Here is a 17,899-nt window from a genome sequence, read left to right as displayed (position 1 = left end):
ACATGGCATCACAAGGTGAAGAGTTTTCCATCTGTCACTGACACAGAGAAGGACAGAGCAGTGCTGTTTATTTAACAGAAAAGCAGTGAAGTAGGTTGCAACAATACTAAGGAAAAAGTTAGATACCAAGATGATTATAACAACACTTGAATAATAAATTGTAATTTTCAAAACAATATCTAGTAGTATCCTTAATATTATCACATGGTAACACAGTAATTCTGATATATCAAGACCAAAATTCTAAAGTTGTTCAACAAAGGGAAATTATGTGATTTTCTTTCTATTATCCAAACTTCAAAATGGAATCTGGTTTTGATACAAATTTTAATATCATTCTGTGTATTGATTTTTGACAACCCCACAGTGAACAATAAACTTTTATACTTTTGTAAAATGTCAAATGATGTAGTCATATCGTCCATGTTTGGATCCAAGGCACAAAATATTCAGATAGTAAATAATGAGCAATAAATTACTGTTAGTTGGAGAGTTTGAGTTTGGCAAACTGGAACAAAAAAGACAAAAGAAAAGTTAATTAATTAATCTAATCAAACCAATGTCATTTTGTTGATTAATTACAGTTCAGCATCTTAACTCTGCATTCAAAACCGCTTCATTCACTGTTGCACTGATGTATGCCCAGCATAGTATCAGTCACTCCGAAACGTCACAAAGCATCCTGTTAATCAACCACATCCTCTGCTCTTCCCCTAACCGCACGCCCCTCCCTCTCTCCCTCCCTTCCACCCTCTCTACATCCCTCCCCCACCCACCTACATCTCTCCTTCTTTGCTTTATTTACTCTTGGACTCATGGTCGACTCATAATTCAATAAAAAACCATTAACATGTTCGGAAGTCTGGGATCTTTTCATAAATACGAGGAAAAAGGGTTGATGGACCGGATGGCTGGGCTGCATAATTTATTTCAAATGTTTAGTTGTTGTGAAATGCGATATCGTAATTCCAGTAACCATACACAGCTACAAAGTTATTCCTAGGTGAAATCAGTTAAATTAGATACTCATTTGAAAAAGTATCGATACTGATAGAAGCTACTTTCTATAATAAAAAATGCCATTATTGGTAATCACATCAGTGTTGGTCAAGCCTTTTTCTTGGTACCAAAATCTAATTTGAAATCATGATCAGACTAGTCCTTGTTGGTTTTTGGTTTAGTCGTATTGTCTAGTCTTGGTTGAGCACTGGTTTAGAGCTAGTTAAAAAGTGGTTTTACTAGTCCTATGATTTAGGTCAGGCCAAGTTACGTTTGTTTGTTTAATCTGGGTTTGGGTTCAATTTATTGTCCTAGTTTAGTGTTTTCTTTTTTGTTCTAATGTTGACTCTTCCGTCTTGGTACAGTTTAAACTATAGCCAAAGTTTTGACCACGAAAGGAAACTGGACTAGAGTTATATAAGACTAATGACAACTACATTGAGTATAACAATGTTAATAGACCCTGATAAGCTCAACATAAGTGCTTGCATGTTTTTAGTTAATATTGTTCAGCTCTAGTGGCCAATCTAACTTGAAATCCAACTGTTCTGATGATGTAAGGTCCCTCCCTATAAAGCCTGTATATTCTTTCAGAGATGACGACCCACGGGCCACTTCTCCTGTCACTGCTCATCTCACTGCATCACAAAATGGCCCCAAAATATCCTCAAATAAAACTGAAAGCTAACAGGACATCTGTGCAGCCACAAGCTATCACTGAATATATTTAGAACAGGCATTGTCTATTGTTTATAATGACAGACTGATGAATGGAACAACTTAAAAGTGTTGACAGATTTGCTTCATGTGTGAGACTAAGATGAGTAAGCATTAGTAGAGCTATACCGCCACATGACCTGGCATTCAACTCAAACAATCTTTTAAGATACAGGCCAAGCATAACTGAATTAATAAAACTCTAAAAGTAAATGTATTAAAAAAAATGCATTCATTATTAAATTCTAGGGGTGTAACGATATCGAAGTCTGACGGTACAATATTTATTGTGATATCAGAGGAAAGCTCACGGTATAGTGGGGAGGTTCACGATGAGGGATGTAACGATATCCAAATTTCTCGGTACGATATTTTCATGATATACATCTCACAGTACAATACTTATTGCAATATTTTGTGGAGGCTACCAAAACTGTTAATATTCTATGTTTTCCTCTTAAAATACCTTGACAAGACATAATCCAAAGAACTAAGACTTTAAAGTGCTTAGAACTGTTATTTCTTCTTGTAGTCTACACTGAAATGGAGTAAAGGATCACAGTCTATGTAGTTCCCTCTGTCTTTTATTGCTGCACCATAACTCTTAATTTAAACAAAGAGACTTGTAATTCAATAATAGTGAATTACAAGTAATTCGATATATTGTGATGGTTCACGATATTATTGTGTGAACTTTGAAGATACAATGTCATGATATTTCACTTATTGTTACATATCTATTAAATTCTGTGTCATTTAAAGGTGCACTGTAACTTTTCTGGTGCAGGGTCTGCCACCTGCTTGGATCTGTGGACAGATGATTATGATTATGATTATGATTAGGCCCAAGATTATGATTAGGCCCGAGCAACAGAAGCTGGCGAGGGGCCTATTAGTATCACAAAGTGATGCTCTTAGTGTACGGGAAGTGAAATGACATGACCTGACTTACTTGTAGTGACCGTGGACCCTAACCATGATGTAGGAATGAGTCAGAGTTGATGCAGTTGATGAATGCAATATAAATATGTTTAATGTCATATACATGGAACTTTACTGCGATTGACCTCCCACTAGAAAAATTACACAGTGTATCTTTAACACAATCTAGACTTTGACAGGAATGTTCTGCATGTGTGTGTTTAAATTTGTGTAAGGTTTTCTCACTGATTTTGTCCCTGGTGTATTTTTATTTTTTTTTTTATTTATTTATTTTTATTAACCTACCTTTCTGTGACTCCTTGTATCTGAAAGTTACAAGCCTAATAGCCTCATATTGTGTGAAATACAGACATCCCATTTGCCCACATCAGAGAATAGACTTTATATAGAAGAGAAAAGGTAAAGGTCTGCCAAGGACGTGACTGATGTGGGCCTGTTTTGTCATTATCACTAACAGTCTCAAATAGCCACTTTCTAAAAGGCCAACTCAAAACTGAAAAATGACTCAAACCTAGTGTTTAATCATAAACTACAGGTGGGCAATATTGACAGAAATGAGCATTCAGATGATGTAATGCAACAGAAATATTTTTAAGCATGTCTGTTAAGATGTTAGGTGAGGATAAAAATGAAAGTAATTAGCAGATAAAAGAGCATTAATATTACTTTACACCCATGAAAGCTTACAAACTTTATGTAGCATTTATGTCATAGTTGAATTTAAAATATTCATTGTTCAGAGAACCTTTTCAACAACTTTAGATATGAAGATAAACTAGTGTTGGCCAATGTATCACATAATTAATTGTTGCTATGAAGTTATGTAAAAGTAGAATATTGAACTGAAACATGACAAAACAGCAAAGAGTTGAATAAAATGAAAAGAAACTTGCAGTGAAATCTTCTAAACAGGTATAAAGTATTTCTGTACAAGTGTCAGATTTTACAGTCCATTCCCTTTTGGAGAAGGCTTGAATCTCGATCAAGATTTAAAGCATGGGTGCTCAGAGTGCGGCCAGTCAGATTTGGCTCTTAAAGGGTCTTATTTGGCCTCTATCTATCAATTCAATTTTCACTGACAAGACTGCCAGAAGATGAAGCCCGTATAACTCCTAAAAATCACAATCATTTAAGACAATTTAGTCATAAATATCTTTGCAGACAAGTTTTTAGATGAAAAACATGAATAGTTTAAGCCCTCAGTCCTCAGCCCACTCATTTTAGACCACCAAGAAAAAGATTGGCAAGCGCTGATTTAAAGGGATTTTTTAGCACATTTTTGATAGATTTTATAACCATATATGATCTAATAATAATTGTCATCAGGGAAAAATTATTCAAGATTAATTTTCTCACTTGGCACTAAGACAAACTGTATTTCCAAATAAACTGTCAGCATTATCGAGAGAAGCTGAAATATTAAAACTCTACTCTTGGCAAAAAACAGTAGCAGAATGACAATGTACCAGCAAATGATCTCTGTTTGACTTGCAATTATATGATAATGAGTTCAACAGGACCTCAAAAAACATTTCAAAACCCAAGCTTTGCAAATGGATGTAAGTCCCCTTCCTACATAAATGAAAGCATGTGGATTTCTCATTGCTTATCAAATACAATTAGTCCATTAATTATGATGAACAAGAGCAATTATGCTGCCAACAAACCTGTTTAATAAGCAGATTAATAAAGAAGGAGTAATTGGACAAACTGAATAATAGTTTACCTAAATTACTTAAGGAGTTGATAATATCCGTATAGTTAAATAATTCAATCCAAGTGGCTGAAAATTTTGACTTTGGTTTGATGTTTTTTTCTCTTCACATTGAGGCTATCTGGATCCTCATCATTTGTTGGGATGTCTGGCGGAGTTACACAGCTTTAATTACAGATAAAATCGTACTAATGCCTTGTGCTGTGAGATGCCAGAGATACAATCAGCCCACTTAGATTAGGAACAATTACTATCAGAATGACATTACAGGAAGAGAGCATTGAGTATTTGCCAAAACTCAAATGTGTGGTGCTTTGGGCAAATCTACATTCATATTTTATACAGCTGTACAACAACTCATCATTAAAGCGTTATTAAAATGTAACTTTAAACACATTAAATTGTGATGCAGAATCTGAGATAATCAATCTCCTTCGGACAAGCAACCAGGCCAATTTACAGGTCATATCTGCGGAGAGTCGAACCCACTCACAGTCTGAGTGAATTCATTTCATTTTCAGCGATAAATTATAAACACATGTAACTGAATTAATCCATTTTAGATAAATTTAGTGCAATATTGTGGAATGTTCAATTCAGAGCAATGTAAACAAATCTGTATACTGGTACCACTTATCTTATTTGATATCTTATTCAATAATATTTTCATTACTGTTGTTATCTATACTGTAGGAATGTAATGATATCCAAATCTCTCGGTACAATATTATCACGATACGCATCTCACGGTATGATATTTATTGTGATATTTTGTAGAGACTGATAAAATTGCAGATGGGACACGTTTTTGCTTTTAAAATACTTTGACAAGATTTGATGTGAATTATTTCTGTCATATTCCCAAGAATTCAAGTAAGAAACATATTTCTTCGTGTGTTCTGCACTGAAATGAATCATGGGCTATGTAGTTCCCAATGTTTTTAAGCTGTTGCTACTATAAAACCATGCATTTAAGCAAAGGAACTTGTGATTCGATATATTGTGACAGCCCATGATATAACTGTGAGACTTTTTCGGTTATTGTTACCTACTATACTGTATTAGTACTAGTTTTTCTTTGACTTGAAGTAGGGCTAAGTCTACCTGGGCGGGGCTCTTTAGGCAAACCACATGAGGTCAGATGGAGCTCACTAACATTTCACTGTCGCGTGACACTTCTATTTACATATGAAGCCTTATGAATTATTCATGCTGCTCACTTTGCACACAGACACAGGTAACAGCTGCCACAAGACACAGGACAATAGACACTGAAGAAAATTAACTGTAGAGGCATTGTGATCCAGAGTGGCAACAAAATAGTGTTGTCAAAATATTGAAACTAGGTTCTCATTTAAGCAAGTATCAATATTTAAGAAAAAAAATCACATAATTGAATAAAATTGGATCAAGTCTATTCTTCAGTATCAAAAATTGAGTTAAAAATTTTAGTAATGTAACACTTGAACAAAATTAGACAAACATGTGCATAAACTTGGCTTATGGTCCCTAGTTTCAGTCTTTGTCAGTCCTGCTTTTGTCCTATGTTTTTGGTCTTCATTTTGCTCTTGGTTTAGTAAACTCTTCATAAGTCCTATTTGTTTAGTCCTGGGTTTGTAGCTGATGTACATAGAGCATTCACATACATCCTTGAACTGACTTTGCTGCTGGAGCAAAATGATTCAGTCCATTGTTAAATCTTATAGTCTCAATACAGTAGAAAATTGTTGACCTGGAAAAACTGCAGAACCAGACCTCCATTGCAGAACTCAGCAATACAGTGGAATGGGGCAGATTACTGGGCTAATCATTTAAATATTGTGCACACCCAATCGAAGTATGAAAATTACCGTGTGGCTGTCTGTACAGGGGACTGTTGTGAATGGACAAAGATGTTCTTATATCCGCTGCCTCTGCATTCCAATCATGCTTCGTTCTGTGCACTTCTTTTGGGAAAAACTCCAACTACTGTGAGTCATTGAGAGGTGTAGAAGGACAAAAACATGTTCTAATCATCTGGGCAATGTCAGTGTTAAATAAACAATGCCTGACTTTAACAAGCTCTATTCCTAAACTAACTTTACAACTCTAAAGTTCCAAAACATGACTGTACTCCCAGTCTACTACTTCAGTTTTACAACCTATGTTCAGGTTTGTTTCCTGTTGTGGCTAAGAGCAGTTCAATAAAAGTACAGAGGTTTGATTGGAAATTAAGGTCAGTAATGAACAAAGGACTGAATTATTGATTTTCTTAACTGTTTAAATTGATTATACTCTGTGACATATAGCGAGATCCATATAGGCTACCCTATACGTTCTGTTACAATATGTTCTTTGTGGAATAATATGGTTAAATATGTGAATTTTGGTATTGAACCATGAACAAGAAAATAATAGACTATTATCACCATTGCTATTAAGACCACCACAGGATTTCGGATCTGACTATAAACACAGTTGGGAGTGTATTTGACGCATGATGGGGAACACTATGGGGCTTATGGATTCTCATTTCCAAAATCCCTCACCAAACACCACCCACCCAAACACCACTGAAAGCCTGCACTTATGAACAGTTGACACAACACACAAAGTAGCCTTGATAGTGTATAATAGTCTAAATTACAGAAATTATAGTGCTGATGCTAACTCTAGATGATTGAAATTGCCATAATAACTTAACTTCCTTTTATAAATGACCAATAATACAATTATAACATCACTTAGTCTAATGCACAGTCAAAGTGTATATTGAGAAATCCATGCACATTACTTTACAGTGACAGGATGAAAATGTGCGCTCTTTGTCATCGCACCTACAAGCACTCAGTGGATAAGAGGAGATAGACACTCATACTAGAGGCATAATATTACTCAGTCCACTGTGCAGGACAATGACAACTCTCCTCCTCTTCTCTCATCTCTCATCTCATAATGCGGGTACCACCATGGAGAGGTTTGGATGGACGAAGGCTAAATTATCTAATAGACTTCTTATAATAGACAAAAAGCAAGAGTTACCATGGAGACGAGATGCAAGTGTCCTCTGGTGGATTCATGCTCTTCAATTTACATTTTAAAGCACATGACTTAGGAGAGATTAGTAATTATTAGACTACTTTATTACTTCTAAATAGTTTCAACGTGCTACATTACAAGCTATGAAACTTTTCAATTATAACCAAACAACCGTATATTACTTTTTAAATCGCAGTGAAACTAACCTTGCTTCTAATTTGCATTTTTCTTACGTTTGCGTATGGCAACACATAAAAGAAGACTGTAATAAGGGGAAAGCGCACTCACCTTGACAGCAGATGGTGTGATTTCAGGTGGTGTGATGGTGTTGAGGTCTCAGCACGAGCTTTTCTGGGCTTCTCGGGAATTACAGTTTACACTTTGGGAAGTCTTACACTACACCCCTCTTCATAATCTGACAAGCACACACACGCTGCAGCCCGCTCCAAGCAGGTCTAAATCACCACTTTGCACACCGCTGTCCAGGAGGGGCGGGTCTTAGACACTGGCAGCACGCGCAGGGCAATGAGACTCTAGGTGGGCGCGTTACGTCATGACAGGGGGCGGGTTTAGATCATCGACTGCATCTTTTTCCGTGGCGTCATGGACAGGACCCCCCAAGCAAGGGCATTGAGTAATAGTTGTGCATCGCTTGTGAATATTAATGACAAATCTCTGGGGAGTTTTCGTCCTTTAGAGTGATTTATAAACTCACATGTAACTGCTTTGACACGTGATCAATTCCTCCTCTTTTTGTGAAATGTTTTTAAAGAATCAATTACATGAAAAACAGGGAGTAAAACCATTAAGAATATTTATGGCAAGCGATTGACAACTGTTGTTACTTTGAAGATCCTGCCCTCTACTGGACAAAAAGCAGTATCACAATTTAAAACCAGGCATAGAAGAAATGCACTATACTCTCTGTTACATGTATTTTCATAGTTTATTTGAAAGAGCCTTGAAATAGCAAAAAACCAAAACTTTACTTCATTCATCATTTTAGTTTTTAGGTATTCTCCGTTTTTCACTGAGAGAGTAAATGGATCTGTTTGACACTCAAGGATAAATGTTGCAGCTCAAGGTCTCCTTTGCTGCATCTTACAAAAGCCCTCCAGACTGACGCGGATTACGTGCCAAGTCGTCTTCTGCTTTCACGCAGAGGGAAATTGAAGGTTAGTGCAACACAACAAGATAAACATCTGTGGGCGGAAACAAAGCAAGCACTGAGTGAGTGTCAGTTTTAATTGTCCTAAAATTGACTCATGTGAGCTTTAAACATGTTATGTTACCTCCTCAGAAACATACCTAAAGGAGAATGAATAAATAAATAATAATCTAATTTTTAATTTAAAGTTTATTGCAAATAACACACACACACACACAATATGCATTTTTGATATTGAACTGATATTGAACTTGCAGAGAAAATAAACCAGAGAGAATAAACTATCAAAATTAAAATAGCCACCGAGACTGTTTGATTAGGTGTTATTTGAAATAAACTTTATTATTATTTTTTAAACTGGATAATGAAATAACAAACTGTTTTCAAATTTTATTATTTTTCATTCTTAATTGAAATTCAAAAGAACCCATGGTACACTGACCCTGGATTTATGTTTTGTTTCATTCATACATGTTTAATTAATCCTTTATTAGTCTCTCTATTTCCAAAGCTCAAAATGCTCTGCTCCACCTTGTTTTGTCATGTAGTGGTAGTTTTCAAGTGAAGAGCTATCTTTGACCTTTAGTTCAGTAGAGATGGCCAGTTCCAGAGCTAAAATCATCCAAATGCTTATAGTGAATGTGGAGTTAGAAAACACATTGGAGTTTGCACATGACATGAGTGTTTTTTGTTTGAGATAAGAACTCAGCCTAAATATGCTTGGTTTTCATGTTAAATGTGCAAATGAAACAAAAGAAAACTCCAGGTAGGAAAGAACATTATTACATACAGACATTACATTATTATTATAACATTTACTATAGATCAGAAAGTAACATGAGCCCTTTAATATTGCCTCAGTATGTTGTGTCTATCAGCCTACATGGAATTTTGTGTTTACCCTTCTACCCATCAAAACCTCAAATAGTTGCAAATATAAATAAAATAAAAGTCTAAAAGTTAGTATTAAATCTTTCCTAAAAGCAAAATGAGACAGAATGCAGTAAAAGTCTCAATTCTCCCTCTAGAGGGCGCACCCAACCGTAAAATCTTTGACATAAATTGTCAGCATTGGCCACATCTCTTTTATAGTAGGCCTATCAAAATCAAAATATGTGTAATCCACAAATCCTTATGACAGGGCCTCTTCATGAAATACCATGAGAAGAGCGAGACCTACACGATGAAACTTGATGGTGTTGTAAAAAGCTTTTTTGCAGACAAATCAAAAGATTATTTATAGCTAAATATATCCTAAAGAAAGCATGCACGTGTCCCATCATCTAGAAACAACTTTATTCACATCTACTGAAATCATGGTCTGAATACTTTTATCAACACATTTAAAACAACATACCAGTAAATAAAAATGTAATACTGACTTCATTAATTCTTCTCCACAAGTGAACAACATGACTATCCATGAAGGTAGAATGCATTGACTCCATAGAAGTTGTGCCTCCTCCCTGTGCAGATGTTGTCCCTCAGATTGACTGGGGTATGTGGGATAGAGTGGTTAAACCTGTGATGGACCTGAGTCTTGCTGTAGGAATCCTGGAGCTCTCTGAGACGTTCTCTAGACAGTGGCTGAATACGAGGCAAGACAGGAGGTCTTGGGAATGCACAAGAATTCAATCGCATTACGTCATTGGGGTGAAGATTTCCAACATCTTTACTTAAACTATTCAAATTTAGGTTCCCATCTAGCAAAGGTCTCTCAGTGCCTCTGTTGTGACTGGTCTCTTGTCTGCATGGGTGTGTTTGGGTGCCATTTTCTTCACTCTCCAACCCCCTGCGCTGTCTGAGTGAAGCTCCATGGGACAGGTCATTGCTGTGAGCATGTGCCAAGCCACCGCTGTGCTCTGGCAGACTGTGACCCCTTTGATTTGACTCTGGTGCTTCGTTACAGTTCACGGAGCTCTCCTGGGGTTTCCATGGCAATGTAGCAGCCGAAGCAGCTCTGTGGAGTGGTGGTTGATACGTGGCTGGGAGAGGAGCAGTGGGACCTATCATTCCTGTGCTTACATCATTAATTCTACTAGAGTCATCCGTAAGTGTAGAGGACAGAAAGTCAGTGGGTTTGACCCTCTGAAAGAAACAGAAAGGAAGCTTAATTTTAGCAATTTTCTGATGTTCGAATGCAATAGGGTCACACTTTCAGATTGGGAGGGAGGTGGGAGTTTTTCTATACAATTCTCATAGCAAAGGAGACGACTGAGGGATTTCACGTACACAGTTCTTAGTATATTTGTATTTTCACTTTTTAGTTCTACAAATTAATCTACAATTTATAATATTATTGTTGGAATTTGCAGCAGTTTTTCATAATGAAAGCCCTTCATCAGCACTAGCCTATAATATATAACATATTGTATATCCAACAATTTGCACATTAATAAGGATGAGACATAACCTGTGTTTTGTTAAGAAAAAACAAAATGTCAATAGCTATCACTTTTTAGTCTGTTATGTAAGAGTAGGTAGGCATTTATAAGTTTTTTCTTCTGCCTACTCCTTTTGGATATCATCTCTGTTTGATATTTTCCTATCTGTTAATCCTGGAAAAAGAGAGATAAACAGAAAGAAAAATAGTTTAAATAAATAATTGAAAATCCTTACACCTGCTTGTTTTTCAGTTATACATTACGGACGTTTAGGCCTGAAATATTGTGATGTCGTCTGAAATAAAACAAAAGGTGCCACATATTTTACTTTAATGTTGTGCTGTACCTGTGGAGCAGTGTATGAATTTCTTTGCCTGGTGTGTTTTTGTCTGTAGTCCATCTTCAAGTTTCCTTTTTCATAACCTGGGCAACAAGATTCAGTTTTATGTGCAATAGTTAAAGGTGTACTGTGCAACTTTTCTGGTGCAGGGTCTGCCACCGTCTTGTCTCCATGGAAATTTTATTGTTTTGCCTGAAAGTTTCCATGGCAATGCATTAAAGGGACAGTTCGAAATTTTGGACATAGGGCCTCATTTCCCAGTGAACCAGAGTGTTGGAGACGTGTGGAGACACTTCTACAAAAATATTCCATCCAGTCCTTGTATTTGCAGACGTCGCTGGTGCTAGGCTAGTGCATGTCAATGGCCATAGTTAGCCTGTCACTAAAAACAGTCTTACCCACTCCACCAAATCCCCGAAGCGAAACAGTTATAACATCAGTTTGTAGATGTAAATGTCTGTGTCGTTAGAAGAATTTTAGAAGTAAAACCAACCTTGCATTTGAAGGATTTATGTCTGAGCAGCAGCAGCGAGTTGTACTTCCTGATAGAAAGCTTGGCATCGGGAGACAGATATATGAGAAAATAGTCCATCAACATGTGACGATTCATGTGATGCAAGCTTAGTTTTATTTCAAATATTATTTTATCAACACTGACATTTACATTCAGGGGCTTTGTGGAGTGGGTAAGACTGTTTTTAGTGGAAGGATAACTATGACCATTGACATGCACTAACCCAGCACCAGCGACCTCTGCAAATACAAGGACTGGATGGAATATTTTAAAAAGTGTCTCCACACATCTCCAACACTGGCTCACTAGGAAATGAGGCCCTATCTCCATAGTTCTGACCTATTTTGAACAAAGATATCCTCTATATGCAGACACAGATAGTGCATCTTTAAGACAATTCACCAGTGTAGTAAAAATCTTTACACCATACCACATCTTTAGTCAGTACATTATGTCTACTTTATTGCTTTTGTCACTTCACCTAGGTTCATGTTTTAGATTAGCATAATAATACAGTTTATCCAAGGTAATAAAAAAAAAAATCAATACTCTATATTGTGATGTCTTTCTAGGTTCAGTTAAATCATAGTTGATCCCAAATTGAAGATGTTATAATTACCTGAGTAGTGCATCTGGTAGGAGGTGAGCCAGTGTGTCTGCTCCAGATTTGTCAGTATCTTGCTTGTTTTGTCAGTTATCGGCAGCAGATCATGTTTTGGTTTTGGGTTCATGAGTTTAGTTGGTGTCGGGTAGAAGACCTGGCTTTCACCTTTGATAGGCTTTGGGTACTGCAGACAATAGACACTATCTAGATTAACAGTAAAAATGTAACAAAATAATGCTCAGAAAATGATTGCAAACTGTACCTCAAAGAAGCCAGTATCCTCTTCAGCCCATGTAACTGCTTTTTTGGATGGGGGCTTTAATAACTCATGTCTGTATGCATTACCTGAGTAGAGTTACATGTTATAAAAATTAGGCCTGCATGATTGCTTTTTGCCCTGTACAAGTTGGGTAATTATCGTAGTAAATTTCCTCTCACCTTTAGTCTTGCTCAGTAGTGTCACATCTGGTGCACTGTTTGGCACAGTGGAGTGGATGTCACGTTGCTCTTCTTTAATAGAACCAGCAGAAGAGCCATAAGAGGGGAACAGTGAATACCGGGGGATGTGTGATGCATATGGATGTTCTTTTGGAGTTGGTACCTTTAGGATTTTCTCTCTTTAATAAATGTATAATATTAGTAGCACTACTGAAGTTTATTAAATGACAACATTACATATAATAACATTAACATAACTAATACTCACCCCATGTTGATATCTGTTGGCTTGGGGATGCTAAAAAATTAAGAACAGATGTTAAAGGTGCACTTGGACACTTTTTTGATGGGGGTCAATTAATTTATTGTCTCCATATGCTGTAGATGTTACTGTTTTGGAATGAATGAATGTTAGACAGTAGTAGCTTTGTCAGCATTATGAATTCTCACTGTTTTTGTTAGTTCATAAACTCTGGAGAATCTATGTTGTTAGGCTCCAGTTAAAGTGCTTGTATGTGATAGATCCAAGGGCAGCACTGTGGTTTAGGTAGAAGCCAGTGGTGAACAGACCTGCATTCTAACTATGAGCGGGCTCGCCTCTCCACAAATCTGACCTGTAACATGACCTGGTTGCATCACCTGCTTGTCTCCATAGAGATAAATAAGTTTTATGCCTTGCAAATCATATCACATAAAGTAATAACATCTCAATGAGACAAGCTTGTGGTGGACACAGCACCACATCATTTGCACAGTGTATCTTTAAACAATGTAAAATACTGTCTTCAGACAACAGTGACAGCTACAGCTTTATACCTACATCTGGTCATTGAGCCGAAGGTTGCTTTTCCTTCCAGGTAAAATGTTACTATGGTGATAATCTGTGTGAGGCCTGCAATGTGGACATACAAGTCAATAATCAGGTTCAATAACATCATTAGAACTGAAAACTGAGAACTCTTTGTAACTATGCGTTTACTCACAGACTGTTCATGGTAATAAGGACAGACACATCTGAATTATGTTAAACGTCTAAAAGAAAGATCACATACAAAATGATTATGCAAATTGAAATAAACATAGGCATACTTATTTGTGAACATTTCAGTGTATTTTCTACACAGTTGTATATACAGGCTACACACCCTTAGATAAAAAATACTTGTCTCTATCCCTACATTTCTTACCATTATTATTGCAAAAAGTCATAGCATTGCTGACTGAAAATCAGAATTATAACACGCACTTACTTTTATATGCCTTCTCTGAAACAGCCGTATTCCTTTAGCCCGAAAGCTGAAAAGTACCAATGGAGCACAACATAAAGTCCCTCGCATCAGAGGTGTGGTAACTATATCTTCAAGTTACAATGAATATTCATTGTCATTCTCTGGTAACAATCAGGATGTAAGTGAGCATATTGAGCAGGCAATCACAACTGCTTATAATCCCTAATTGATTGTTGATGCGATAATATTTCATGTTCACAGTTAGAGGTATGAAAATCAAGCTGCGTCTGACACCAGATATAAGCAGCATGTGTAGTGTTCGGTTACAACAGGCAGGTTCTAGGGGTTATATTTCACTGTATCATAGTAACTGTTGCCGTGCTTAAAACACAGACTACGATTTTTTTAAGGAACACAATGTAGGTTTTTAGGTGGAAGGTTAAGAATTTTGCATTTTTTATGGAGATTTTCTGGAATGTTCCACAAAATAACATAAAACTTACATGAAATATAATTAAGTGTATAGTATACAGTAAAACGTTCCAGGCAAAGCTATAATATTTGCCTGAGATGATCAGATTGTGGGCCCTCCCCCAGAAAACTAATATAGTACACCTTTAATAAATCTTTGTTTTAGCAAAAAATAGCATCTGGTCTCATAGCACAATGGCCTAAGTAATTGCTGAGTTTTCTATCTCATTGTACTAACTAGACCCTACTGCATCTGGGTGTGTCAGTCTTCATCCTTGACCAAAAAACAAAATAAAAACAAAACAAACCAAACAACAAAAAAACAAACTAAAAAACTAAACTAAGAAAGAAAAACAACAACAAAAAAACACAAAAAAAAAAACAAAAAAACACCCACATCATCTTTGGCCCTCGCCAGGGCGAGGGGTATTGTTCTTCGTCGGTTTCTTATTTATTTATTTTTTTTCCCCACATTGAATCGCATTTTTGACCCCCTGAACATGGATGAAAAGTCCCCAAACCGGGGTCCGATCGATCGGCCCGGCGAAAAATTCGATAAAATGGGCATCGCAACAATGACCCGAGTGACCCGACTCAACAGCGCCACCTAGAATTGGACCCCTATGGGAGTGGGGACACCAGATCGATCGGCCCGGCGAAAAATTCGATAAAATGGGCATCGCAACAATGACCCGAGTGACCCGACTCAACAGCGCCACCTAGAATTGGACCCCTATGGGAGTGGGGACAGGCAAAGTTTGTCGCAGGGAAACGAAATTCGGAACAGTGATAGAGAACAATGAGACAAGCCAAAAGATGAATTGGAGCATGACCCTATGACGAACAGGAAGTCGGCCATATTGGATCAAACATTCGCCGCCGTTTTGACTTAGGGGTCTACAAAAAGATTAAAGTCCTCGGTGTTTGGTCCAAATGAGCTCAGATTTGACATGACACATCTACAGACATGAACTCACAGAAGTTGCCAAATTTTTTTGGGATACTCCTTACGGTTCGCCCGTAGCACGCCGGCGAATAACGCCTTCATTTCCTGTTTTTTCGGTGACCTGTCACGGCCACAGGCATTGTCCTAGAGAGCTCAAATTCAAATCACAATTGCGTGAGGCCTTTACATCATATTTACAGACAGTAGGTTGGCTTAATGGCATTTTTGCATCACATTCTAGACACTAGTGATGGGTATTCCAGTTCTTTTTAGAGAACCGGCTCTTTTGGCTCGGCTCACTAAAAGCTGCTGGTTCTTTTGGCTCCCAAGTGGCTCTTCAGATTGTTTTGTTGCAAGCAGGACTGAATCAGGACTGAATCAGGACTGAACCAGGTCTAAACCAGGACTGAAAAAGGACTAAACCGGGACTTATTTATTTTATGCTAAACTACAGTCAAATATGCTCGTTTTTTTAAATTTTTATTTTCTTTAATCCTACGTACACGCAAATTTCTCAAAGTTTCGTTTTTAGCCGCTGCCGCTGTCAAACCACGAATCACGCGGCGTGAAGAGAAAAAAAGTGAGAGAAAGAGAAAACACGGCTCCCAATAAGGATCAGGCTCCCGTTGTTCCCTTTAGAGAGCCGGTTCTAAGAGTCATTTCGTTCGCTAACTAGTAAAGAAAGTAGCGCTATTAGCCTTTAGCCGTAAATACGTGCGCGCCGCGGTAATTAATTATATGCGCAAATGTCATAATTCACACGTCTGTTCACAGCTCATTTACATATCAGTGCAGGTCCAGTAGCAAATATATGGCCAATATAGTCACTTTAGAACAGACCAATAGAAAACAGTCTGTTTATGTGCGGGAGCTACAGCAGCTAACCCATAACAAATGACAAAAACTAGCTTCAGAGTCGACATATTTCCAACACTCACCGCTCATACAGACTCCTCCTCACATCACAATTCTGCACTAATAAATGTCCTTTTAATCCAGACTCAAACCGATTGTCCGTAAAAAGAATATAATCTCAGTGTTTGGATCTGTGTCTGCAGGTGTAAACAAACACATGTGAGTGACGACTCTGTGGTGTGTTCAGGGACAGTACAGACACACACACAGACAAATGACTCCGTAGATAAATACTGATGTGGAGCCACATATTAGGACATTTATCTGTCTGTAAATTGGATTAAATGAACAGAATGTAGAGAGTCTCAGCTTTATAACGAGGTATAACATGCCCATGTGAAATATCGGCCCCTATCAGCAAGCATATCGGCCGATAGCCGATATGCCCAAAGTTGCCCATATCAGCCGATAATATCGGCCAACCGATATATCGGTCGGGCTCTATTACAAACCTACGTTTGCGGTCGGGAGGAGCAGAATCCGCAAATGCTCGTGTCTGCAGTGAACACTTCGTCAAAGGTTTGTTACAAAGCTAAATTGTTGTTTGTGGTTTACCTAAACATAAATGAATCATTAACGACTAACGATGTTTGTTGACATTAAATAGTTCGGATAGATCGGTTACTGCCGATACACTGGGGTCCGGTCAAGCGGTAACGGAGGGAAACGGGTAGATTTTTGACATTCAAATAGTTCTCATTCAGAAACTAGAGGGACTATTGAAATAAGTAAAAGTATCAGAATGTAGGAAAGAGTTAACACTCCAACAGGGTAAAGTTAAACCTGTGATATTCTTTCAAGTTGTTGACAAAAAATTTTAAAACTCATGTCGGTAACGGAGGGAATGGTCCAAATGAGTTCAGATTTGACATGTCACATCTACAGACATAGCTTCACTCAAATCTTCCATGTTTTTGGGATACTCCTTACGGTTCGCCCGTAGCACGCCGGCGAATAACGCCTTCATTTCCTGTTTTTTCGGTGACCTGTCACGGCCACAGGCATTGGCCTAGAGAACTCAAATTCAAATCACAATTGCGTGATCCAGGCCTGAATGTGATGAAATATGAAATTTAATAAAAGTGAACTCTATAGCGCCCCCTAGCATAGACGTGAAACGTCAACATTATCGGATTAGTACCAAATTTGGGACATAAATTCTATGTATGATTACAAGCAAAAAAGTTTATTACGGACATGATGCATTTTCCACTATTGGCCAGCAGGGGCGCAAAGACTCCCCCAAAAAATAGTTAAAAAATTATTACACACACAGGCTTAGTCCGATCGTGCTGAAATTTGAATCACTAATGCCTGATCACGGCCTGAATATAATACACTATAAAACATATGAAAAATGAACTCTATAGCTCCCCCTACCATAGACATGAAATTTCAACATTATCGAATTTGTACCAAATTTGGGGATTAAATTCTATGTATGAATGCAAGCACAAAAGTCTATTACGGACATGATGCATTTTTCAAGGTTTGCCAGTA

The 17,899-nt window shown here is 37.4% G+C and overlaps 2 protein-coding genes across 2 annotated transcripts in view; both read right to left on the bottom strand.

Moving 5' to 3' along the window:
- The window catches only part of osbpl3b (oxysterol binding protein-like 3b), a gene marked incomplete at its 3' end in the record, with an annotated part of 71,740 nt that overhangs the window by 23,587 nt on the left and 30,254 nt on the right, over positions 1-17,899 (bottom strand). The gene's annotated exons all lie outside the window — the stretch shown is intronic.
- LOC129411868 (uncharacterized) lies at positions 9,050-13,880 on the bottom strand. The gene is made up of 8 exons (XM_055164095.1): positions 13,822-13,880; positions 13,659-13,730; positions 13,107-13,136; positions 12,839-13,017; positions 12,663-12,745; positions 12,416-12,584; positions 11,289-11,365; positions 9,050-10,646 (listed from the first exon to the last, which is right to left on the bottom strand). Exons 1-8 carry the CDS (start codon positions 13,830-13,832, stop codon positions 9,975-9,977), a joined length of 1,293 nt encoding a protein of 430 aa, XP_055020070.1. The 5' UTR covers positions 13,833-13,880; the 3' UTR covers positions 9,050-9,974.

The sequence above is a fragment of the Boleophthalmus pectinirostris genome, unplaced genomic scaffold (genome assembly GCF_026225935.1).
Source record: "Boleophthalmus pectinirostris isolate CB_2022bp ecotype Guang Dong unplaced genomic scaffold, ASM2622593v1 HiC_scaffold_6, whole genome shotgun sequence".
Lineage (NCBI taxonomy): Eukaryota > Metazoa > Chordata > Actinopteri > Gobiiformes > Gobiidae > Boleophthalmus > Boleophthalmus pectinirostris.
Note: the sequence above shows the minus strand (reverse complement) of the source record. Positions and strands in the feature narration are given on the sequence as shown.

Coding starts and splice junctions, on each gene's coding strand:
- LOC129411868 (XM_055164095.1), bottom strand. Junction 13,137..13,658: donor CTTCGGCTCAATGACCAGAT/GTAGGTATAAAG, acceptor TTAATTTTTTAG/CATCCCCAAGCCAACAGATA. Junction 10,647..11,288: donor ATTCATACACTGCTCCACAG/GTACAGCACAAC, acceptor TGTTTCTTTCAG/AGGGTCAAACCCACTGACTT.